The sequence below is a fragment of the Leucoraja erinacea genome, chromosome 27 (genome assembly GCF_028641065.1).
Source record: "Leucoraja erinacea ecotype New England chromosome 27, Leri_hhj_1, whole genome shotgun sequence".
NCBI classification, from domain to species: domain Eukaryota; kingdom Metazoa; phylum Chordata; class Chondrichthyes; order Rajiformes; family Rajidae; genus Leucoraja; species Leucoraja erinaceus.
This window is the reverse complement of record NC_073403.1, coordinates 22,971,365-22,996,618: the sequence shown is the minus strand read 5'-3', so window position 1 is coordinate 22,996,618 and position 25,254 is coordinate 22,971,365. Positions and strand designations below refer to the sequence as shown.

The 25,254-nt window shown below is 44.7% G+C and overlaps 1 protein-coding gene across 1 annotated transcript in view; it reads left to right on the top strand.

Moving 5' to 3' along the window:
- Positions 1-25,254, top strand: part of LOC129710355 (SWI/SNF-related matrix-associated actin-dependent regulator of chromatin subfamily D member 2-like) — a 44,212-nt gene that overhangs the window by 9,232 nt on the left and 9,726 nt on the right. Inside the window, exons 2-11 of the mRNA XM_055657295.1 lie at positions 1,510-1,696; positions 4,355-4,397; positions 7,168-7,290; positions 9,217-9,336; positions 12,924-13,019; positions 17,833-17,934; positions 20,938-21,099; positions 21,541-21,638; positions 22,389-22,524; positions 25,034-25,156. Coding sequence (XP_055513270.1) covers positions 1,510-1,696; positions 4,355-4,397; positions 7,168-7,290; positions 9,217-9,336; positions 12,924-13,019; positions 17,833-17,934; positions 20,938-21,099; positions 21,541-21,638; positions 22,389-22,524; positions 25,034-25,156 — 1,190 coding nt within the window. The remainder of the gene's footprint in view (positions 1-1,509; positions 1,697-4,354; positions 4,398-7,167; positions 7,291-9,216; positions 9,337-12,923; positions 13,020-17,832; positions 17,935-20,937; positions 21,100-21,540; positions 21,639-22,388; positions 22,525-25,033; positions 25,157-25,254) is intronic.

Below are 25,254 nucleotides of genomic sequence, written 5' to 3'. Positions count from 1 at the left end.
ATGCAGGAAGGTTTGAAAAACACTGGAGACTCTGCCCACGGGTAGAGTCAATGCCTTGCACCTGGAGGAGGACAAAGTTAAAATTAATGTGGTCCAAAACAAGGTAGCATGTCTTCAGCCCAAGTTACATCTAAGGCAGGTTGACACTGATTTCATTTTTGTGGTGCAGTATGGGGCTCTGGGGCACAACAATGCATATGACCTTGGGCTTAATGGACCCGATGCCTTGGCATGATAGTGGTAGTTGTGTGCTGGAGATGCTGGTCCGGCGTTGGATCGGTTTGCCAGGCCAGCGTTAACGTTTTACACCTTGCCAGTGCATTTCTGAGGAACCTCGGGGCTTGCCAAAAGTGTTGCAGCCTCTTTGACGCTTGTAGTGCCCACCGGGAAACCGAGTGGGTTTTAGACCGGGATCACGTTCGGGTTCAACTCCCACATGCGGTGAAAAGACTTAACGTTTTGGGGTTAATTGGCTTCAGTATAATTGTTTAAGCTGTCCCCTAGGTGTGCAGGATAGTGGAAGTGTTGTGCTGAGTTTCTGGTCCGGCGCGGAGGTCGGTGGGCCCGACGTACCCACTGCTGGTAAACTCTACCTCCTCTGCCCCCCCATCAGGCAAAGAAAGAATGAGGAAGAAAAAACCTCTTTCCAGAAAAACCATAATTACGGATTTACATAATTCCTCGTTTCACCCATGATGTTGGTGCACGTGGGTTTTTGGACCCTGATTGTGTGCGACAAGTACAAGAGTACAGCCCGATCAACTATAAGCTTCTGGCAGACTTTCGGGTTAGACTATATCTAAAAGAGGGACCTAGGAAACTGTAACTTATAACTGTTGTTGGCACCCATTGTGTCTCCTCAGCCACTCTTTCCTCCGCGCTCCCTTTTCCCAATCTCGGGGCTTCTGCCCATCTCTGCAATAATTACATGGAGCAAGCAGCAATCTGGGCAATGATGGCTCCCTGTACCACTTTGCCCTTGGTTGAGCCCAACCCTTAAAGGTTGAAAGAAGCCTCTCTGCCTGTATAGCTCAAGAGAGACTGCCCTCTGAGCCAGATGGGAGAACTAGAGAGAATATCCAGCTCTCTCTTGACAAGAGAACCGGCCTCCACTGCCCTCTGAGGCAGAGAATTCCACACTCACAACTTTCTGTGAGAAAAAGTGGGAGAGGGAAGAAGAGGCAATGTCCAGGGTGAGACTGGTTATGTCTATTGATTATGCTGCTGACCTTGCCGAGGTAGTGTGAAGTGTAGATGGAGTCAATGGAAGGGAGGTTGGTTTGTGTGATGGTGTGGGCTGTGTCCAATAGGCCGCTATTTCTTGGCTTTGTTAATGATGGGATCTGACAGCGGTGTGATTACCTGACATAATGGGAAGGCTGTGGACAGAAAGACCTTACGCTTTCACTTTTACCTGGCACATCGATAAGCAGGTTATCAACTGGAATGTGTGCATGTTATTTTTTCCAACGCTCTACATTTTTTCTTATTCCTCTTCTTATCCCCAGCGCCCGGGAATGGTGCCGGGATCTCGGATGGGAATGCCGGGGATGCAGATGGGCATGCCCGCTGGGCCGTCCTTCATGGGGAGCTCGGCCATGAGACCAGGTATTCCACAACCGATGATGGACCCGTTTCGCAAGCGCATGCTCACTCAGCAGCAGCCCCCTCAGATGATGCAGAACCGAGCGAGACGGTAAGTTCTGCGCGTCCCCGCGTACCGAGCCACTAAACGCTCATTCAGTCCCTGCAGAGACGGCAGCCAAGTTTCCTAGTGCCTGGGATGAATCACACATTCCAGGAAGGTTTGAGCTTCGTTGCCACGTCTCTGCCTAAGCTCCCTCTGATCTCCGAATTGGCTGCTACAATTGGCCTCAGCATCTCCAAGTGAGGGAGGAGAGTGCTGGCAATGGTGTGTGTTCCTGACTGGAGGCCAGCAATCCTTGCAAGATATACATGTGTGGCACCAAGCCCACCGGTGCTGTGCAGCCTGCTGTGATATATAATGTCAAGACTTGCATTCGCTTATCAAGTATCTATACATGGTCAAATGGGAGATCGATCGAAACCCTGGAGACTCTGCCCACGGGTAGCGTCAATGCCTGCACATGGAGGAGACAAAGTTAATAATAATGTGGTCAAAACAAGGAACTCCATGTCTCATTTGCCCAAGTTAATCTAAGAGCAGGTTGCACTGATTTCATTTTGTGTGCACGTATGTGCTTGTGTGTGTGTGTGTGTGAGAATTTGCAGGTGGGAAATTTGCTTGAGCTGCTCCATTTGCCGAGTTTATCTCTGCCCGCTGCACACATATGACCTTGGGCTTAATGACCCATGCCTTGGCATTGGTAATGGAGTTGTGCTGATACTGGTATGATGGTGCAGCAGTACAGTTACACCTTGCAGTGCCTGAGACCCGGGTTCAATGACTACGGGTGCTGCCTGTACGGAGTTTGACGTTCTCCCCATGACCACGTGGGTTTTCTCCGGGATCTTCGGTTTCCTCCCACACGTGAAAGACATACAGGTTTGTGGGTTAATTGGCTTCAGTATAATTGTAAGCTGTCCCTAGTGTGTGCAGGATAGTGTAAGTGTGTGATGATTGCTGGTCGGCGCGGACTCGGTGGGCCGACCATTGCTGGTATCTCTAAAGTAAACTAAAGGTACAATGCGTGCTAACAGTGAGTTGTCAGCAGTGATGATACATCCTTTATTTGTTAATTAGTGGCCACAGGAAGAAAGAAGAAACAATCTTTCCAGAACCATAATTAGGATACTCACCATATGTGCACTGGCTTTTTTCCCTTGTTGTTACAAAGCCACACAAAGCTCTGGCAGTTTAATAATCTAAAGGACTAGGACTACTAGAACTGTTGTTGGCACCATGTTTTCTCCTCGCCCCTCTTTCCTCCCTCCCCTTCCCAATCTCGGGATTCTGCCAATCTCTGCAATTATTACATTGAGCAGCAGCATATCTGGCAATGATGCTCCCTGTACCTTTGCCCTTGGTGAGCCAACCCTACAGGTTTGAAGGCGATATTTAGACGGAGATGAATTAAACGTGGCGTTTTTCAGCAAAGATAGTGTCCTAAACTGTGCTGACTCCACATAGATATCACCAGGTTAATATTCCAGTTATGTCAGAGTAACTAGCAATTAACAATCACCTTTAGAATCACCGTCACGCCAGACCTCTGGCGTGCGATCCTGACCTCTGGTGATGTCTGTGTGGAGTCTGCACGTTCTACCTGTGACCAAATTGGTTTCCGCCGAGTGTTCCCACATCCCAAAGACATCCAGGTTTAATTGTCCTCTGTAAAATTGCCCTTAGTGTGTAAGGAGTGAATGCAAAAGATTGGACAACACAGAACTCCAAAGATGTGCAGGTTAGACACAAAATGCTGGAGTAACTCAGCGGTATAGGCAGCATCTTGAAGAGAAGGAATAGATGTTTCAGGTCGAGGAAGGAGTTAAACCAGCATTTATATCTATCTTTAGTGTAAACCAGCATCTGCAGTTCCTTCCTGCATGTTTCTAGGTTAATTGGCTTTGGTAGAAATTGTAAAGTGTTCCTAGTGTGTAGATAGCTAGTGTACGCGGATCGCTGGTCAGTGCAGACCCGGTGGGCCGAAGGGCCTGTTTCCAAGCTGTATCTCTAAACTAAACTAAACTTGTGTGAACAGATGATCGGTGGTTAATGTGGGCCAAAAGGCCTGTTTCCATTCTGTATCTCTAAACTAAATTAAATTGCCTGCATTATATTTTATAAATTGTAGTGAATAGCAATGTTTGTCTCAGTTTTCACATTTCATGAAATTGAGCCTGCATGAACGTACATCATTGTATTCTGACCCTCTGGGTTTCAAAATTGCTCATGGTCTTCTCCCCTTCCCAGTCAATTTTCAACAAAACTCTCCACAACTGCCTAGGAAAATTGAAATTATCATTAAAACTGTTGTTTCAGACAACTTTCAGAATTTTTGAGGGACTTAAAGGTGGATGGGGGTTGGGTGCAAATTACACAGGTGAGCCCACATTTCGAGCATCATGTTCAGTTTTGGGCACCGTGTTATAGGAAAGGTGTTGTCAAGCTGGATTTATGTTGCCAGAACGTGAGGGCCTGAGCTAAATGGGGGAAAGGGGGGGGGATCACAACTGATCATAATAGTAAGCACGAACAGCTAAGCTAAATTCATTATTTATGTGCACACAAACGTTTGTGCTAATAGATTTTGAAAGGCCTCAGAGTCATTTATAACCTACATGTGTAGATATGTTCTGTTGATGTTTAAAGAGCATGCAGTTAATCTTCAATTTGAATTGCCATCTAACAATGTCCTTTCTTTACCTGCAGTGTGAAGAGACGGAAGATGGCTGACAAAATTCTACCACAAAGGGCAAGTGTTTGATATTGCTGTTTTTTTTAAATTTACTTCTTAATTATTGCCTGGAGTGTAAAGTGTTTCACCAGAAGAATGTTCTGCATGCCTCAATCAGCAGCTTAGCAACTGACCAACTGATCTCACTGCAAGAATATATTCCAGGTGTACAAATTATTTCAATGCCAAATGCTTATCAATAATGCTTCCAGAACCAGGGATCAAAGGTATCAAAGGTATTTTATTAGTCACATTCACATACACCCAGGTGTAGTGAAGTGAAATGCTTTTTGCCATTTTGCAGCACACAAAAAAAAAGAATACAGACATAACACCAAAAGAGTCTTAAACACAAAGAACATCCCCCCACAGTGGTTCCCATTATGAGGAAAGGCACAAAGTCCAGTCCCCAACCCCAGTTCACCCATAGTCGGGCCTATTGAGGCCTCCAAAGTTGCCTCTACGGAGGCCCGATGTTCCAGGCCGTTCTCGCCGGGTGATGTTGCTCCGGCGTTGGGAGAGTCCTCCCAGCGGCTTGGGAACCCTGGAATGGCCGCTTCCGTACTGGAGGCCGCGGCTTCTGAAGCCAACAAGGCCGCGCCGGTTGGATTCAAGATTCAAGATAGATTTAATTGTCACATGAGCCAGATGGCACAGTGAAATGAAATTCCCATACAGCCATACAATAAAAATAAAAATAAAGGACACAATACACTATAGAATTTAACATAAAACATCCCCACACAGCAGAATCAAAGTTCCCCATTGTGTGGGAAGGCACCAAAGTCAGTCTCTTCCTCCACTGTTCTCCGTGTTCAGGGCCTCCCCAACCCCTCCGCAGTTGCAGCTACGGGCGGCCCGATGTCCAGGACTCCACAACTGGCGATCTCATCTAGAGATCCCAGGCTCCCGGTGTAAAGATCAGCGCCACCGCCCGCAGCTGGCCGCTCCACAGTCCCGCAGCTCCGCGATGTTTATCCCGGCGGTTCTTCAGCTCACCGGAGCTCCAGCGCGGCAACCCGGGCAAGGCATCACCCGCTCCGCGATAGCGCTCCAGCACTGTGCCGCTGCCGAAGCCGAGGTTGTGGGCGGTCCCCGACAGGAAACGCCGCTCCAGGCCCGCTGGTAGGCCGCGAGGACGGGTCGAAGCTGCAGCCCGAGAAAAGCTGCCTCTCCGACCAGGTAGGGACCCTGAAAGGTAGTTTCCCTCCCCCAACCCCCCACATAAAAAAAGTCTAGACCTCCAAACAAAACACTTAACTAACTAAAAATAAGAAATCACAGTTTAAAAATAACGGATAGGCTATTTAGGACTGAGATAAGGAAAAACGTTTTCACCCAGAGGGTTGTGAATCTGTGGAATTCTCTGACACAGAAGGCAGTGGAGGCCAATTCACTGGATGTTTTCAAGAGAGAGTTAGATATAGCTCTTAGGGCTAACGGAATCAAGGTATATGGAGGAAAAAGGAACATGGTACTGATTTTGCATGGTCAGCCATGATTATTTTGAATGGCAGTGCTGGCTCGAAGGGCCAAATGGCCTACTTCAGCGCCTATTTTCTGTGTTTAATCCATTGGGTTCATTGGGCACCCAGCATTATAATGGCCAGTGTTTATTACCATGCTGGTTAATGTGCCAAGTGTCATTTACATGGAGATATTTTTTTCTACTTGTTTTAATTTTATTTAAAATTTTGAGAAATTAATTCCATATGGGGGAATGTGTTTTTTAATTATGCGCATTTTCTTCATGAAAATTACGTTTAAACAAAAAAGTCCCACAATGATTGTGGAACTAACTTCCTAATGAAGATATTTATGTGCCCAGTTAACTTTTTATAAATTGTGTCCTTTCTTGAGAAATTAATGGAGCTTCTTTACTGCAATATATTTTTGTTACAAAAAGAAAATAATAATTCTGTATTCACCCTTCCAAAAAAACTTTTGGAATATTAATATATTAATATTAATAACCCTTTAATAAATCTACTCTTCATCTTATCTGTTTGAATCTCCAGTCACACAGGCCTGTCCTTATGATTAGGTTTAAATCTCAAATCTCTGGTGAATCTGCATTGCATGGTGACTTTAATGTCTATTCAACATGGGGCACCATGATGTAGTCTAACTATTGCCCTGTTTAAATTCATGACTCCCTGTGTGTTTGTAATCAGCAATCCAAAATGGGCATTTAAAAACAATTGTGGATGTAATCCATTGGTTTTTAGAGAAAATCCCCACATTTTCTTTGGTGTGAGGCTTGGAAGGAATGTAGCAAATTCAGCATGAAGTGTTCATAAAATATCAAGTGAATGTTGTGGAAAATGATTATGATTTAAGTTTTGCATCTTGCTGAAACTAGAAGTGACAGTGTAACCTTGTGTGGCCACAGTAAACCAAATGCCTCCTAGATAATAAAACAAAAAGGAAGGTAACTGTAGTGGATTTCCTTCTATCTTAGTTTTTTGACAACCATCATGGAAAAGGCACTTTGGCCCACTGAGTCCACACTAACTTTGGCCTGTTCACACCAGCAATCCAACTTTCCCATCACATGCGGGGCAATTTTTACAGAGGCCAAAAAATCTACGAACCAGCACGTCTTTGGGATGTGGGAGGAAACTGGAGCTTCCGGAGGAAACCTGCACGGTCACAGAGAACGTGCAAACTCAGGATCAGGATAGAACCCGTGTCTCTTGAGCTGTGAGGCAGCAGCTCTACCACCTGCACCACTGCGATGTCCAGATTAAGCCCAGAGCTGATGTTTTGTTGCCTTTTTAATTTTCAGATCAGAGAGCTCGTTCCTGAATCCCAGGCATACATGGATCTCTTGGCCTTCGAGCGCAAACTGGATCAAACTATTATGAGGAAACGGCTGGAGATTCAAGAGTCCATGAAGAAACCCTTAATGGTACAGCTCTCGGAAATGCAATTAATGAGTGTTGGGTGTCGGTGATTTAAGCCACTGTTATTCAGTGATCGCTAAAACATCATTCTCACTTTTAAATATCCATTCTTCTTTGGCAATGTGCCTCGGACATCAGTAGTGTTCAGTGAAACAGGCTGCAAAACAAACACCACTATCTTTTTTTTAGTTATTTAACATGTTTAAACTTTCCGCTGGATGGAACGCATTCCAGTAAATTCAGTGCCCTCCATAATGTTTGGGGCAAAGACACATCATTTATTTATTTGCCTCTGTACTCCACAAGTTGAGATTTGTAATTTTTTTTTAATTACATGTGGTTAAAATGCACATTGTCAGATTTTATTAAAGGGTATTTTTATACATTTTGGTTTCACCATGTAGAAATTCCAGTTTACTCCAGCATTTCAGGGCACCATAATGTTTGGGACTTCACAGGTGTTTGTAATTGCTCAGGTGTGTTTAATTGCCTCTTTAATGCAGGTTTAAGAGTGCTCTCAGCACCTAGTCTTTCCTCCAGTCTTTCCATCACCTTTGTATAAACATTGCTGTAATTTTGCTGTAATTTTGACACGGTGAAACTAAAATGTATAAAATTGGCCTTTATTAAAATCTGACAATGTGCACTTTAATCACGTGATCTTTTTCTATTACAAATCTCAAATTGTAGAGTACAGAGGCAAATCAATAAATGATGGGTCTTTGTCCCAAGCATTATGGGGGGCACAGTACATCCTTCCATTGTGGCAGACAAGTGTTAGAGGTGAATGTGAGGGGGTTATAAGTCTGAGACACAAATTGGAAAGGAATCTGATCTGGTCACTACGGAGGTCTGGTTTCATGGTTGCCTCCGTGCTTTAGGTGGTTAGGGCTGTGGACCTACTGAGTGGATTAGGTACAGTGTTACTACTTGAGTGGAGGATAAAGAGTCATGAGACAATCACAAACTGGTCAAGGCATTGTCAAGGACTCATTGACCAAAAACATTCCATTGCCTTGCAACAAATGGCCAGCCTTGTTGAATATTGTCAGGGGCATAAGAATTAAATGTTTCATTCAAATTAAAATTCAGGTTGCAAATAACATTCTGATTCTCTTCTGAGTTTGCAAATGGAAAATCAAAGGTATGATTTCTTATAGGATCTGAATGTACAGTGTCATCAGATCACTTTTGTTAAAGGAAGATATAAAGGGCGGCATGGTGGCGCAGCGGTAGAGTTGCTGCCTTACAGCGCTTGCAGTGTCAGAGAACCGGGTTTGATCCGGACCACGGTTGCTGTCTGTACGGAGTTTGTACGTTCTCCACGTTTCCTGTGTGGGTTTACTCCGAGATCTTCGGTTTCCTCCCACACTCCAAAGACGTGCTTTTGTAGGTTGATTGACTTGGTGTATGTGCAAATTGTCCCTCGTGTGTGTAGGATAGTGTTAATGTGTGCGGGGATCGCTGGTTGGCGCGGACTCGGTGGGCCAAAGGGCCTGTTTCTCTAAACTAAACTAAATAGGTCACCATACTTTTAAATTGGCCTGTCATTGTCGTCTGACTAGTAGACTCTGATTTGCTCAGATTGTTTGGGGTTCTTGAAGATTTTTCAGCTTTTTAGTGTAATTGATCTCTTTCGGTCTTTGCCTTGAAGAGTTAAGCAGTAGGCCGTAAATGGAGAAAATTGACGGAAAATGTATGAATTCCTCAAAGACTGTGGATGGATAGGACGGGTTTGGAGGGATATGGGCCAAACGCGGGCAGGTGGGACTAGTGCAGCTGGGACATGTGGGCCGGTGTGGGAAAGTTGGACCGAAGGGCCAGTTTCCATACTGCATCACTCTATAACTTCATACAGATGTCTGGGCAAGGATTCACAGGTGTCCATGTTTGGAGAGCTTGTGAACCTCTCATTACTTTCTTCATTTCAGCAAAAACGCAAACTGAGGATCTACATCTCAAATACTTTCACCCCGGCCAAGGCGGAGGGTGAGGAGGGAGAGACAGTGGCGTCGTGGGAGCTTCGGGTCGAAGGAAAGCTGCTCGATGACGTAAGTTATATTTGAAGCTCTCTGTACCCGGTGCACCGTTATATTCACTAATCGTCTCATCTTCGACAAAGGCAAATGCAATGTTAAGATGGAAAATCAACTTGCTTTCAATAATTACCAGGAGGCAGTACATTTTCGAATGGTTGCCCGAGAAGAGCTAATCAAGAGAATTGTACTACAGTACTCTTTTATATATAGGCATTAAGTTTTTTTTTTAAAAAAACATCATTTAAGTAGTACAGTGGCGCAGATAGTAGACCTGCTGTATCTCTGCACCAGAGACCTAAGTTCGACCATGACATCAGCTGCTGTCTGTAGTTTTTACGTTCTCATGACCACTTCATGTGCTCCGGTTTCCTCCCCCATCCCAAAGACGTGCTGGTTTATAGTTCAATTGGCCTCTGTAAAATTGACCCTAATATATAGGGAGTGGTTGAGAAACTGGGATAACACCAAAGTAATGTTAACGGATGGTCTGTGTGGACTCAATGGGTCGAAAGGGCCTGTTTCCATGCTGTATCTATAAATGTAATTATATCTGGCGAGGTCACTAAAGTTCATGTGTCACAGCCTGGCAGGAGGAAGCCTTCAGATTTGTTGAGAGAACATGACAGATCATTGACAATTTATGATCAGGGATTGTTAAAGTTGGTGAGATAATGATTGTTAAATAATGAGATGGGCCCAGAGATTGTTGTGCTGTTCAAACAATAGAACTATGCAGTTTCCTTCCACCTTCCAGCACGGGGTCAAAGTTCAGCAGGTCACGGCTCTCAAATACACTTCCAGGCAAAGATCTTATAGCGAAGCAAGATGGATTACTCTCACGCAAACGTGAGGTACGCTCATGGGCGGATTCATGGGTGATTATAGGACACATTTTAGCAACCTGACTCCGCCATCTTGTTCCGCTCTTGTTCCGCTTTCTTGCTCCCGCCTTCTTGCTTCCGGCCAAAGATTGGATCCGCAGCGGGGAGAAGGAGTGCGGGGCAGCGGGGGAGAAGGAGTGCGGGGCAGCGGGGAGAAGGAGTGCGGGGCCCAGGGCAGCGGGGAGAAGGAGTGCGGGGCAGCGGGGAGAGAGAGTGCGGGGCCCGGGGCAGCGGGGAGAGAGAGTGCGGGGCCCGGGGCAGCGGGGAGCGAGAGTGCGGGGCCCGGGGCAGCGGGGAGAGAGAGTGCGGGGCCCGGGGCAGCGAGGAGAGAGAGTGCGGGGCCCGGGGCAGCGGGGAGAGAGAGTGCGGGGCAGCGGGGAGAGAGTGCCCCAAGACAATGTTTCTTATTTACAATGTTTCTTATTTAATGTCCCTTGTCTAGTCTGAAATAAAGTTCATTATTGGATTAGAAGAAATATAATTGTGTGTGTGTTATATACATTTATATAATTTTCATGTATGTGTGTTTATAAACATTTTATTCTTTAAACAAGAATCAACAGAATTATGAACTAACTGAATTATGAATCTAACCCTAGATCACGCACAAAAAGTTCCCCCCTGTCAATCACCCTGCGAGTCGGGTCTGTTCCGGTTACTACAAAATCAACTCAAACACTGCTTGTGAGCAATTTAAAAAGAAATTTAAAAAACATTAAAAAAGACAATTACCAGAATCAAATTTTATTCTTGACAAGAAGTTTGAACTGACAGATTTATGAATCTGACCCACACAAACTGTTGCCCCGCAACATTGATTACAGTGCGAGTCGGGTCGGGTTAGATAGGCTCAGGTTGCTAAAATGGGCGTGGAAAAATGCCCATGATCCCCTCCATAGCGTACTACACGTCCATTGCATTTAGCAGGAGTAGCCTATCTTGCTCTGCTATAAGATCTTTGCTTCCAGGTATTGCTTACATTTGATGAGATGTTGTGCCTCTCCCACCTTGCCTGGCAGTGAGTTCCACATCCCACCCACCCTCTGGCTGAAAAGATAATTCCTCATATCTCCCCCAATGCTTCAACCAATTACTTTAAATCTATGACCCCTTGATTTTGATTCCAAAGCAGAAGAAAATTCCCCTCTGTTATTGGGCTTCTGAATGGCCCTTCCATAAGCTCAGCTACCGTCTGATTCACCTCTACCCTATTACAGACATTGGACCTTGTGTATGGAATGGGTGCTGTACAATGTTGAGAACTATATCCTACATTCTGCATCTTCCTCCATATCTAGTGTACTTGAGATTGATTTGATTGCATTTATGTTCAGTGTACCTGGTCTGTTTGGATAGCATACAAAACAAAGCTTTTCACTGTACAACTCTTTTATACATTTTTAATATATATTTGTATAATTTATTTTAAAGTATAAATACACACATGCACAAACACACGTGTGTGTGTGTGTTTAATATGTACACGTGTACACTTTTTAATATGTACACTATGTTGTCTGCAGAGTACTCCCCAATCTGACCTTTCTGTCCTGGGCCTCCTCCATTGTCAGAGTGAGGCCCAGCGCAAATTGGAGGAACAGCACCTCATATTTTACTTGGGTAGTTTTGCATCCCAGCAGTATGAACATTGACTTTTCTAACTTAAGATAGCCCTTGCTTTCTCTCTCCATCCCCTCCCCCTTCCCAGTTCTACCACAAGTCTTACAGTCTCCGACTACATTCTATCTCTGTATCTCCCACTCCCCGATATCAGTCTGAAGAAGGGTCTCGACACGAAACACCGCCCATTCCTTCTCTCCAGAGATGCTGCCTCACCTGCTGAGTTAGTTACTCCAGCAATTTTGTGTCTACCTTTGATTTAAACCAGCATCTGCGGTTCTTTCTTACACACTATGTTTACATATTCTGTTGTGCTGCTGCAAGTAAGAATTTCATTGTTCTGTCTGGGACATATGACAATAAAAACATTCTTGACTAGTGTATATCGTCTGTATTCTTTCCAATTCTAAAATGTTGAATGGAAGTGAAAGACTTATTGAAACTAAGTGTATTGGATTGATGAGTATAACGTCACACAGAGTCGAGTTGCAGCACTATCTCTGCATGGACATGCAGTATAGTACATCAAAGCTGCAGGGCCACCTTCCATCTGGTAATTATGTGTTCATTGTCTGGTGCCTTGCGCTCTTTAACCATATAACCATATAACAATTACAGCACGGAAACAAGCCATCTCGGCCCTACAAGTCCGTGCCGAACAATTTTTTTTCCCCCCTTAGTCCCACCTGCCTGCACTCATACCATAACCCTCCATTCCCTTCTCATTCATATGCCTATCCAATTTATTTTTAAATGATACCAATGAACCTGCCTCCACCACTTCCACTGGAAGCTCATTCCACACCGCTACCACTCTCTGAGTAAAGAAGTTCCCCCTCATATTACCCCTAAACGTCTGTCCCTTAATTCTGAAGTCATGTCCTCTTGTTTGAATCTTCCCTATTCTCAAAGGGAAAAGCTTGTCCACATGTTGGCATTGCCAAGCATGGAGTGCAGCCAGTCAGTGGCTAAATTCTGTTGCTACCCTTTCATCAAGTGGGGTTGGTTGAAGGTTAGTAGCGGGTTCCGTCTCTCGAGCAGTTTGCCCGTTTTTACGCGAGAGTCGGTTTCACTAATACTGCAATTTCCCTTTTCCAGCCTGGGAAAGTGAAGAGGAAGTTCTCGTCCTTTTTCAAGAGTTTGGTCATCGAGCTGGACAAAGACCTGTATGGTCCAGACAATCACTTGGTAGAGGTGAGTTAATGAATAAGTTCAATAATGAGGTGTGCCCATTGTGCCGACCCCTCTTATGTCCTCGGGTCAGGCAGCATCTGTGGAGGGAATGGATAGATAACGTTTCGGATCAGGACAGAGTCTGAAGAAGGGTCCTGACCCGAAACATTATCTATCCATTCCCTCCACAGATGCTGCCTGACCCACTACGTTCCTCCAGCACTTTGTGCTTTCCTCGAGATTCCGGCATCTGCACTTTCTTCCGTTGTCTCTTTTGTCCCTTTCAGTCACGCGACAAACGGCTGTGGAGAGCAAGTCAATGAACATTGTAGCGGCTGAGAGTGATAGATTATTAATTAGTAAAGGTTTAGTCAGGGGTTATGGGGAGAAGGCAGGAGAATGGTGTCGAGAGGGAAAGATACATCAGCCACGATTGAATGGTGGAGTAGACTTGATGGGCTAATTCTGCATACAATAGACTCCAATCCCGTCGCTCAGGAGATGTGTGCTGTCAAAAACTAGTGAACAGTATGTAAAATCTGGCAACTTCAGACTTAAACGTATCCGTTGAGCAAATGCAAAGCAGAGGCATTCTTCAGAGTAATCACCATAAAAGTAGGAAACATGATATCACCACACAGCCAGATAAACCATTTGGTCATCAGGAGTTGTTTTTAATTCGACAGGCAGCTACTCCTAGCCTTTGTACAGACATCTGCTGCATGTATTTTTTATATGCATGTCTTAACGTGACATATTTCAGAGAGTTCTATGTGATGACTTACACCCTTCGTTTAGCTCAACCAGCATTACTAGGCACAGCCTGCAAATGTATTTGAACGCTTCAGCTGCTTTAAGTTGGCTGCTCCCGTCTGCTCCTGTTGTGGGAATAGGGAACAGCTTCAAGGTGTTGCTACATCCCTGCTTTTCGTTCCCTCAGAAGATCAGATGTACTCAAATTATTATTGCACGGCAGTGTTGGCAGCACCAGGCTCGGCGAAACATCGCCGTTGTTGAGATATGTCGATCTGCAGTACGTTCCCCCCCCCTTTGCAGAGACTGTCGTACAGCTTCCTGGATGACTAATGCCCGTTCATTCACTGGATGGTTTGCATTTTGGCCTCTTGCATATCCTGTGCAGGCAAATTCTTCGGCCCAAATTGTGGATGGGACGGTGGCGCAGCGGTAGAGCTGCTGCCCCACAGCGCCAGAGACCCGGGTTCAATCCTGACCTCGGGTGCTGCCCTTTTGGAGTTTGCACATTCTCCCTTCTCCCTTTTGGTGGGGTCTTTTGCTGGGTGCTCCGCCTTCCTCCCACACTCCAAAGACGTGCAGGTTTCTAGGTTAATTGGCTTTCTGTAATTTGTCCCTAATGTGTAAAGTGCGATAACACAGAATAGAAACATAGAAAATAGGTGCAGGAGTAGGCCATTCGGCCCTTCGAGCCTGCACCGTCATTCGATATGATCATGGCTGATCATCCAACTCAGTATCCCATCCCTGCCTTCTCTCCATAACCCCTGATCCCTTTAGCCACAAGGGCCACATCTAACTCCCTCTTAAATATAGCCAATGAACTGGCCTCAACTACCTTCTGTGGCAGAGAATTCCACAGATTCACCACTCTCTGTGTGTGAAAAATGATTTCCTCATCTCAGTCCTAAAAGACTTCCCTCTTATCCTTAAACTGTGATCCCTAGTTCTGGACTTCCCCAACATCGGGAATAATCTTCCTGCATCTAGCCTGTCCAACCCCTTAAGAATGTTGTAAGTTTTTATAAGATCCCCCCTCAATCTTCTAAATTCTAGCGTGTACAAGCCGAGTCTATCCAGTCTTTCTTCATATGAAAGTCTTGCCATCCCAGGAATCAGTCTGGTGAACCTTCTATGTACCCCCTCTATGGCAACAATGTCTTTCCTCAGATTAGGAGACCAAAACTGTACGCAATACTCCAGGTGTGGTCTCACCAAGTATGTGAACGGGTGATCGATGGTCAGTATGGGCTCGTAGGGCCAAGAGGCCTGTTCCTCTGCTATATCTAAACAAAACTAAAATGTACACAAAGGGATTATGAAGACCATTGAACCCCATCAGAAACCATTAACAGACTTCGAGACATTGATCTTTTACCAGGTCTTTTCATGTCTAATCCTCGCACAAAAATAATTTTGATATCATACATGATCTTATTTCAACACTGCAACATCATGAGGTGTGCACCATTCAGTTGTCCAGCTGCAGTAGGTTGTGCCGTGGGGGCTGGTGTCTCAGTGCCTCCGGATCAGCTTTTTGCCCACCCGATAATCTTCATCATTCATAGCAGTAGAATTGGGCCATTAAATCATGGCTGGTGTATCGTTGCCTCTCAACCCCATCCTCCTGCCTTCTCCACAAAACTCCTGATATTCTTACGACACAAAAATCTGTCAATCTCCATTTAAAAATACCCATTGCCTTGGCCTCCACAGCCTTCTGTGGCAATGAATGCCACAGATTCACCACCCTCTGACTAAAGAAATTCCTCCATCTCCTTCCTAAACGTACGTCCTTTTATTCTGAGGCTATGGCCTCTGGTCCTAGACTCTCCCACTAGTGAAAACATCCTCTCCGCATCCACTCTGTCCAGGCCATTCACTATTCGGTAAGTTGTGTCTTGGTCCTAAACAACCTTAACAGCCTCGATCCCCTTCCATCATGTGGAATTTCCTCCTTTTAACGCCGTGATCGGCAGTTATAACTTGGGCAAATTTGATCCTCTCCTTTGGGATGCTTGCACACCTCTATCTGTCTGTCACCCTTTGTCTCCCAAGTTCCCTGGGTTCCAAATTAAGACAGTCACACAGCACAGAAACAGGCCCTTCCATCCAACATGCCCCTGTTGTCCAAGATCCCCCATCTACACTAGTCCCACCCGCCTGCATTTAGCCCAAATCTCTCAAAAACCTTTCCTATCCTTGTTCCCCCGTCCAAATATCTTTTAAATGGTGTTACTGTATCTGCCTCAGCCACTCCTCTGGTAGCTCGTTCCATATACCCACCGCCCAACTGTGAGGAAACAGTTGCTCCTCAAGATCCTTATTAAATCTTTACCCTCTCACTTTGAACCTAAGTCCTCATGTTCCTGATTCCCCTACTCCTGGTAAAAAGACTCAGTGCATTCACCCTGTTCTTTTCCCTCATGATTTTGTACATGTAAGATCACCCTCGGCTTCCTGCACTCCAAGGATTAAAGTCCTGGATTACCAACCTCTCCCTGTAGCTCAGCCCCTTGAGTCCCGGCAACAGGAGAGGAAGAAGGCTGGGGGAGGACACGGACAGGAAAGTGAACAGAGTGATGAGTAAGTGAAAATCAAACGAGTGGTAGATGCGAAAGAGAAAATGCCAGGAACATTCAGCAGGTCAGGCAGTATCTGTGGAAAGAGAAACATTTGATGTTTCCTGAGACGCAAGGCACTGCAGATGCTGGAATATTGAGCAAAACACAAAGTGCTGGAGGAACTCATTGGGTTAGCCAGCATGTCTCGAAGGAATGGACAGGCGACGCTTTGGGTTGGGGCTCTTTAGACTGACGGAGGGAGGAGAAAGGTGGAAAATAGAGGTGGAGGTGGATCAAAGCCTGGCAAGTAACAGGTGGATACAGGTGAGAGGGTCCCGAGGGGTGAGGAGGGGGGGGGGGGGGATTGGCAGATGGGTGGAGTAGGTGTCAAAGGCAAGAGATGAAAAGAAAACCAAATGGAGTCCGATAAGGAACAGAGGTGTGAAATGTAAAGCGGGAGGGAGGGATAGGAGTGGAATGGGACACGGGGAATGGGAAAGAGATGGGATAAAAGGGGATTATAGTTCCCGGGGAGGGGGGGGGGGGTGTTTCGGCCTGGAATCCTTTGTCAGAGTCAAGATCAGCTATGATCTTGTCAATAAGTTTAAGGGCCTACATGTCATCTTCTGTTTGTTAACTTGTAACCTTTCTTCAAATTCCACTCTTTCTCCAATATGTTGTTTGTTCTTCATGATCTCTCCTTTCCCTCATAGCTATTACTTATTCCCTGTCAAACTATCAGGGTGTTTTAGTTGTTAATGGAATCCTATAAAAACATGGGCTATATTGACGGACAGTTAGTTATATTTCGAGTAGGTTCCTCCACAGCCCTTTGACCGCGTTAATTAAACTGCCTGCAGAGAAAGTGGTCTGTCTGAGGAGTCAGAGGGCTGACAACTTGTTCACTCCAAGCGCAGGCTCGGCGATCGTTTCGCTGAACATCTCCTCAGTCGGCCTAAACCTACCTGATCTCCCGGTTCATGTGGTCGTAGCAGGTCGTGATGCTAGTCGTAGGTACTCGTGGCATCGGGGCGTTTTTTTCTAGCATGATGAAAAATGTCCACGAGTAAAAATGGTTCTGAATTAGGTCATGAATTACTCCCCCTCCCATTCCCACACTGACCATTCTGTCCTGGGCCTCCTCCATTGTCAGAGTGAGGCCCAGTGCAAATTGGAGGAACAGCTCCTCATATTTTGAATGGGTAGCTTACACCCCAGCGGCATGAATATTGACCTCTAACTTCAAATAGCCCTTGCTTTCCATCTCTCTCCAGCCCCTCCCCCTGCCCAGTTCTCCAACCAGGCTTACTGTCTCTGCAATTCGGCAGCCTTTGTGTCTTTACCTTGCACTAAATGTTTTTCCCTCATCAGGTATCTCTATACACTGTAAATGGCTTGATTGTAATCATGTATTGTCTTGACTGGTTAACACGCAACAAAAGCTTTTCACTGTACCTCGGTACACGTGACAATAAACTAAACTGAACTGTAAGGTGCAACTTTAATGTGGGTTACAGTGGCACAGAATGCCCACCACCCAGGAGACGGACGGCTTTCAGGTGAAGAGACCAGGAGATGTCAATGTGAAGTGCACCTTGTTGTTGATGTTGGATCACCAGGTAAGACCAAACTGCTCAATAACCAGTCGGGGCTAAAGTGACTGTAAGCAACTTGCAATCAATCCACTCTTTTCATTTGAGATCAGGTTTTTTTTTTTTCAGAAGGTAGGTATTGCTTGTAAATCCACACTCGCTGCCCCTCAGTACCTTCCCTGAGAATATGGTAGTGAGTTATGTCCATAAGTTAAAGGAGCAGAATTAGGTCATTCGGCCCATCAAGGCCGATCTTTCCTTCTCAACCAAATTCTGCCTTCTCCCCATAACCCCTGACCCCCGTACTAATCAGAGTCTTGACCTGCTCCTGTACATGGTTGAAGTTTGTTGTGACAATTGGTCAGTTTGTTAGTCCATTTTAAGGGGTCAGTTAGGAGGCAACAATAATGATGTGGACCCTGAAATCATTTGCACACTGGCGCAGGCAAGACCAACTTATCATTCGATCTTAAGAATAAGGGGAAGGCCATTGAGATGGTTTTCACCCAGAGAGTTGTGAACCTGTGGAATTCTCTGTCACAGAAGGCCGTGGAGGCCAATTCACTGGATGTTTTCAAGAGAGAGTTAGATAAAGCTTTTAGTGGTAAGGGATATGGGGAGAAAGCAGGAACGGGGTAATGATTTCGGATGATCAGCCATGATCATATTGAATGTCGGTGCTGGCTCGAAGGGCCGAATGGCCTATTCCTCCACCTATTTGCTGTGTTTCTATGACCCAAAACGTCACCTATTCATGTTCTCCAGAGATGCTGCCCGACCCGCTGAGTTACTCCAGCACATTGTGTCTTTTTTCTTTGTAAACCAGTATCTGCACTTTCTTGTGTCGTTATCTCCCTTGACGATATGAGTGAGCCAGTTAATAGAACAGGCCCTTCGGCCCACAATGTCAATGCCAAACATGATGCTACATTAAACTAATCTCCTCTGCCTGCACGTGATCCATTCCCTGCATATCCATGTTCAGATTTTCTAACAGTCCTGCATTGTTCTCTTATATTGATTTTTTAAACATATCTAAAACTAAATCATATTCTTAATTGGTTGGGTGTTGTAGACATATACTCTTTTGTAGTCGATATAGTACTGCACCCAAATTAACAAAAGCATTAATGGGTGGTGCAGTGGTAAAGTTGCTGTCTTCCAACACCAGAGACCTGTGTTCGATCCTGACAATGGGTGCTGTCTGTACGGAGTTTGTATGTTCTCCTTGTGACCACATGGGCTTTCTCTGGGTGCTCTAGTTTCCTCCCGCATTCCAAAGACGTGCAGGTTTGTAGGCTTCTGAAAATTGTTCCCAGTGTTTAGGATACAATTAGTGGAAAGGTGATCGCTGGTCGATGCAGACTCAGTGGGCCAATGGGCGTGGTTCCATGCTGTGTGTCGAAACTAAACTAATAGTCAAGATAAACATCAAAGTTCCTTGCACTTAATATTCATTGAATATATTCACTCATTCATTGAAAATATTGTAATTCCCAAATATGTAAACAACCAGGAGCAGCTTTTGATCACTAAAAAAAAGGTTCAGTTCCCATCTGCAAGAAAGTAAAGGTTACTGTACAATGTATTCTCAGTTGGGATATTCAGACAAAGAATTTTATAACTTTCATTTGAAGGGTTAGTGGTTAATAAAAGTATTTGGTTTCCAGCACAGAGAAAAATTGTGGCAACGTGATAGTATCACTTGGCTGGATAGAACCATTCCGATGTGAAAGGGAGAGCGTCAGATTGTGTTACAGTTTGCAGCTCACCTGGACCAGCTGTTGTGATGGCAAGCATCCCTTTTGTCTTGTGGCTGAGGCTTGTCACTCCTGTGTCTGTGAAGTCATAGGAGCAGAATTAAGCCATTCAGCCCATTGAGTCTACTCAGCCATTCAATCATGGCTGATCCTTCATAATCCCATTTTCCTGCCTTCTCCCCATGACCCTTGCACCCTTATAAAGTGAGTGGCACAACGGTAGAGTTGCTGCATTACAGCGCCAGAGACCCGGTTTCGATACTGACTACTGGTGCTCTGGTTTCCTCCCACACTCCAAAGATATACAGGTTTGTAGTTTAATTGGCTTGGTATAATTGTAAATTGTCCCTAGTGTGTGTGTACGTTAGCATTAGCGCGCGGGGATCAATGATCGGTGGGACGAAGGGCCTGTTTCCGCGCTGTATTTCTAAAACTAAACTCACGAACCTATCAATTTCCACTTTAAAAATACCCTATGACTTGGCCTCCACTGCTGTCTGTGGCAATGAATTCCACGGATTCACCACCATCTGACTAAAGAAATTCCTCCTCATCTCCTTTCGAAAGGTACGTCCTTTTAATGTGAGGCTGTGCAGTCTGGTTCTAGGCTCTCCCACTAATGAACATCTTCTGCACATCCACTCTATCCAGGACTTTATGAGAGGTCTGTCCAGGTGGCAGAAGTCTTTTTACTAAAGCAGACGGGAAGTACCAGTTTACAATAGACAATGGACAATAGGTGCAGGAGTAGGCCATTCGGCCCTTCGAGCCAGCACCTCCATTTAATGTGATCATGACTGATCATCCACAGTCAGTACCCCGCTATTTTTAAGAGCCCTCTCTAGCTCTCCCTTGAAAGTATTCAGAGAACCGGCCTCCACTGGGGCAGTGAATTCCACAAACTCACAACTCTCTGTGTGAAAAAGTGTTTCCTCATCTCCATTCTAAATGGCTAATCTCTTATTCTTAAACTGTGGCCCCTAGTTCTGGACTCCCCCAACATGGGGAACATGTTTCCTGCCTCTAGCGTGTCCAAACCCTTAATAATCTTATATGTTTCAATAAGATTCCCTCTCATCCTTCTAAATTCCAGAGTATACAAGCCCAGCCGCTCCATTCTCTCAGCATATGACAGTCCCGCCATCCTGGGAATTAACCTTGTGAACCTACGCTGCACTCCCTCAATAGCAAGAATGTCCTTCCTCAGGAAGCGTTTGTCTGATACTAGTTCACTGGCCCGTGACCGGTCCTAACCTTGTGTTCACTTCAGCCCCCACAGTACAAGCTGGATGTCAGGCTGGCCCGACTGCTGGGGGTCCACACTCAGACACGGGGCAACATCATGCAGGCCCTGTGGCTCTACATCAAGAAGAACAAGCTGCAGGACAACCACGAGAAGGAATACATCAACTGCAATCGCTACTTCAAGCAGGTAAAACATGCTCCACTCCACAGAAAGGCTCCGACCCAAAATGCTAGTTGGGATTTTTCAAATTTCGCTAGCGATTTTCGCTGCTGCCGCCCGGCTCTCCTCCACTCCCCCCCCCCCCCTGGCCCGGCTCTGTCACGCTGGCGGAAGACAGATCGGCTGGTCCACCGCTGCTTTTCGCCGTCCCCGCGGGCTTGCACTGTCCGAAAATCCCGCGCGTCAACGGACTGTTGGCCCGCAGGCACATTGAGGGCGTACGCAGCGTATCGACGGGTCTGCACTTGGTCTAATATAAAATAAAATTTCCACGGCGTATCTCTAAAGTCTTCAGTAATAAATGCCTTTTCCTCAGTTAATATAAACGCTTGTGATCAGCTATATGATCCTCCCGCAGTTGGTATCCCTTGTTCTCCATCACCTGTTAACATTGAGTCTTTCTCTTAGATATTTAACTGCATGCGGATGAAGTTCACTGAGATCCCAATAAAACTGGCTGGTCTCCTACAACATCCGGACCCCATCATTATCAATCACATGATTAGGTAAGAACTCTGACCTTGCCAGTCAGCGTCACGTAGAACACTTGGTTCCTCAGGGTAGTAATTGGCTGAGCGTTTGTCGGCACTGGGCCTGTACTCGCTGGAGTTTAGAAGGATGAGGGGGAAACTCATTGAAACATACAGAATAGTGAAAGGTTTGGATCGAGTGGATATGGAAAGGATGTTTCCACGAGTGGGAGAGTCTAGGACTAGAGGTCATAGCCTCAGGATTAAAGGACATTAATTTAGGAAGAAGATAATTTTATATCAGTTCTACCCTCGACCTGGCATTCCAGAGAAAACAACCCAAGTCTGTCCAACCTCTCCTTGTAAATATTGCCCCCTAATCCAGCAATCATTCTGGTTAACCTCCTCGGCACCCTTTCTAAAGCCTCCACCACCTTTCTGCATGGGGTTGACCAGTACTCCATCAGGCAAGGTCTTGAAGCTGTGGCTACGAGCCCCCCTGCCACCCCCGCCCCCTCCCAACAATTTGTTTCTTTGCACAAATTCTGCATCTACAGCCTTTAGTGCCTCCATTAGTGTAATCTACATTTGGTGATTGGGTTAGGTAATACCCAGTCATTTAAAACTCTGGCCCTACAATGAAACCTTCATTGATACTGGGTATAGTGCAGGAAATGAACTGGATTTACATATGTGTTCTGCTGTAAGAGCAACTGGTCACAAAATTTCAAAAGCTATTTTATAACCAGGCAAGGTGATAAATCTTTTCTCTAACATCAACTGCAGTGTCGATCCAAGTGATCAGAAGAAAACTGCTTGTTACGACATTGATGTTGAGGTTGATGACCCTTTGAAGAGTCAAATGAGCAACTTCCTTCTTTCAACAACCAACCAGCAGGAGATTGCAGTCCTGGATGTTAAGGTAAGTCATTGAGGCCATTAAATATCAGTCATCCTTCCTGATAACTCGGTCTGCAGAGCAATCTTCCCCCCACCCAATGCTTCAGATCTCCAAGGTGTGGTCCTGAGCATCAGTGATAATTTTTCCCACATTTGACGCAAGAAATGGCTCAAATAGCTTTCATCTTTTTAAAAGACCTCGTTCCACGTTTAGCGTAATGCCAGCGGAGGATGGGCGAATGAAGATAGAATTCTCATTGGAGTCATTGTTTCTTGGTCGGTGCTAACAACAAGCAAGGAAGGATCTGCAGAATTACCCACCTTGTAATTGGGTTATGGGGAGAAGGCATGAGAATGGGGTTGAAAGGAAAGGATAGATCAGCCCCGATTTAATCGCGGAATAGACTTGATGGGTCGAATGGCCTAATTCTGCTCCTATAACATAAACCACAAAGTGGCATATTACAACTAAGAATGTACATTCTGAAACTGATCACCTTGCTATATTTGTCATTTACAAGATGACACAAAAAAATGTCTTGGATATGCCTACCAAGTATTTTACAAAAATATTGAAGATTGGGAATGTATGATTGAACAACATTTTTTCAGTCTGGTTATTTTCACAAAAGCACGTTTGTGTTTAAAAGATTTATTATGTAAATTCTTATTGAGTACTATCATATGTTAGCAAAAACCATGACTTTTTAACTTGGCTGTTTTTTTTTTTCATTTCGGTCAATACCGTCATAATTATACTTTGAAACCTCCACTCCCAAATGATACATTTGGTAACACTATAAAACTAATCTACAAGTAAATATGATGGCAATATAAGGACACAACAGTAGGATATGGGTCTGCAGAAGAAAGATAAAGGTTTTACAATTCAGTGATCAAACCATAGTTACGTTAAACTTTGTCTGCCATGCCACATGGCTGATGTATGTGTATTGGAAATGATTTTTTTTTTTAAATACAATTGATTAAAAGCAAGTGTAGACTTCAGAGAAAAGATAAGGGAATACTTGAAATACTTCAATGCATCCCATCTTTCCGTTTTACAGCACGGAAAGATGGGATGCATTGAAGTATTTCAAATATTAAATGGGTTAGATAGGTTGTGCAGTGAATATTACTAAAAATTACATGAAAATAGAAACATAGAAAATAGGTGCAGGAGTAGGCCCTTCGAGCCTGCACAGCCATTCAATATGATCAGGGCTGATCATCCAACTCAGTATCCTGTACCTGCCTTCTCTCCATACCCTCTGATCCCTTTAGCCACAAGGGCCACATCTAACTCCCTCTTAAATATAGCCAATGAACTGGCCTCAACTATCTTCTGTGGCAGAGAGTTCCAGAGATTCACCACTCTCTGTGTGAAAAATGTTTTTCTCATCTCGGTCCTAAATGGAATGAACAGTGAAATGAAATGGGTGAGGACAGTGCTAAACATATAGTTTAAAGTGTTCATCGTTTGTGCAATGGTAAGGGTTTGACTTGGCAACAAATTCTTAATATTTAGTTTAGCATCGAGTAGATATACAGCACGGAAGCAAGCCCTTCAGCCCACCTAGTCTGCACCAATGAGCGATCCCCGCATACTAACACTCTCCCACATGCACTAGGGACATTTTTACATTTATACCAAAACAAATAACCTGCTAACCTGTACGTCTTTGGAGTGTGGGAGGAAACCGAGGATCTCGGAGAAAACCAACGCACGTATCGGGGGTGGGGGGGGGATATACAAACTCTGTACAGACAGCACCCGGAGACAGAAATGAACCTGGGTCTCTGGCGCTGTATGGCACTAACTCTACCGCTGTGCTACCATGCCGCCAAAACTATTTCTTAACAAACTATTTCTTAAACAATAGAGTTGTTCAAAAACTCATCTGATGTTAAAGTGAAGGAGCTTTGATTTACTTGAGCCTAAATAATCTCCCCACATCAATGTTCTAACTGGCATCTCTTCCTTGTCTTTGATGTGGAGCCTCTTCCTTGTCTTTGATGTGGAGCCCTCAGTAATAAAGGCCAGTTCCACACCTTCATCTCCTGTCTATGATCACGAGTTTTTGAATTTCTGCATTCTACATAAATGTGTTCTGGCAGGAATCAAAACCTTTACCTCTAAACAAATCAAAAACAAACTAATGAGACTAGCTTGACATAGACAGCCAGAAGAATTCTTCTTCTTTTAATTTGTGGAACAGATGTCTAATAGTTAACATCCAGACAAGTAATCTCTTGAAAAGATGACAAGATCTCTGGCAAAATTGGTGTCTACATGGATAAGTGTAGATGCAGATTAATCTGAGTTTTATTATGTGGAGCAACCGAGTTCAAAGGACTATTTGGCTTTTAATATTTTAAGTCTTTTGCACTACAGCATGAGATGAGCAGAATTTTAAAAATCACGATGTACAAACAAATGTTCTAAAATGTTTTGGTCATGTTTGACAAGATGGATTGTGAAGATTCTAACTATATTTGAAATGATGGTTATCAGATGCGTTGTTTTCCAGATTCATGACACAATTGAATCCATCAATCAATTGAAGATCCAACGAGACTTCATGCTGAGCTTCAGCAACCATCCTCAGGAGTTTATTCAGGACTGGATAAAGTCGCAGTGCCACGATTACAAGGTGAGAGTGCTCACGGAGAGAAGAATCGCTTACAATGTACACAACGGGCTGTGGCTTGATTAGATTACATAGAAAAATAGGTGCAGGACTAGGCCGTT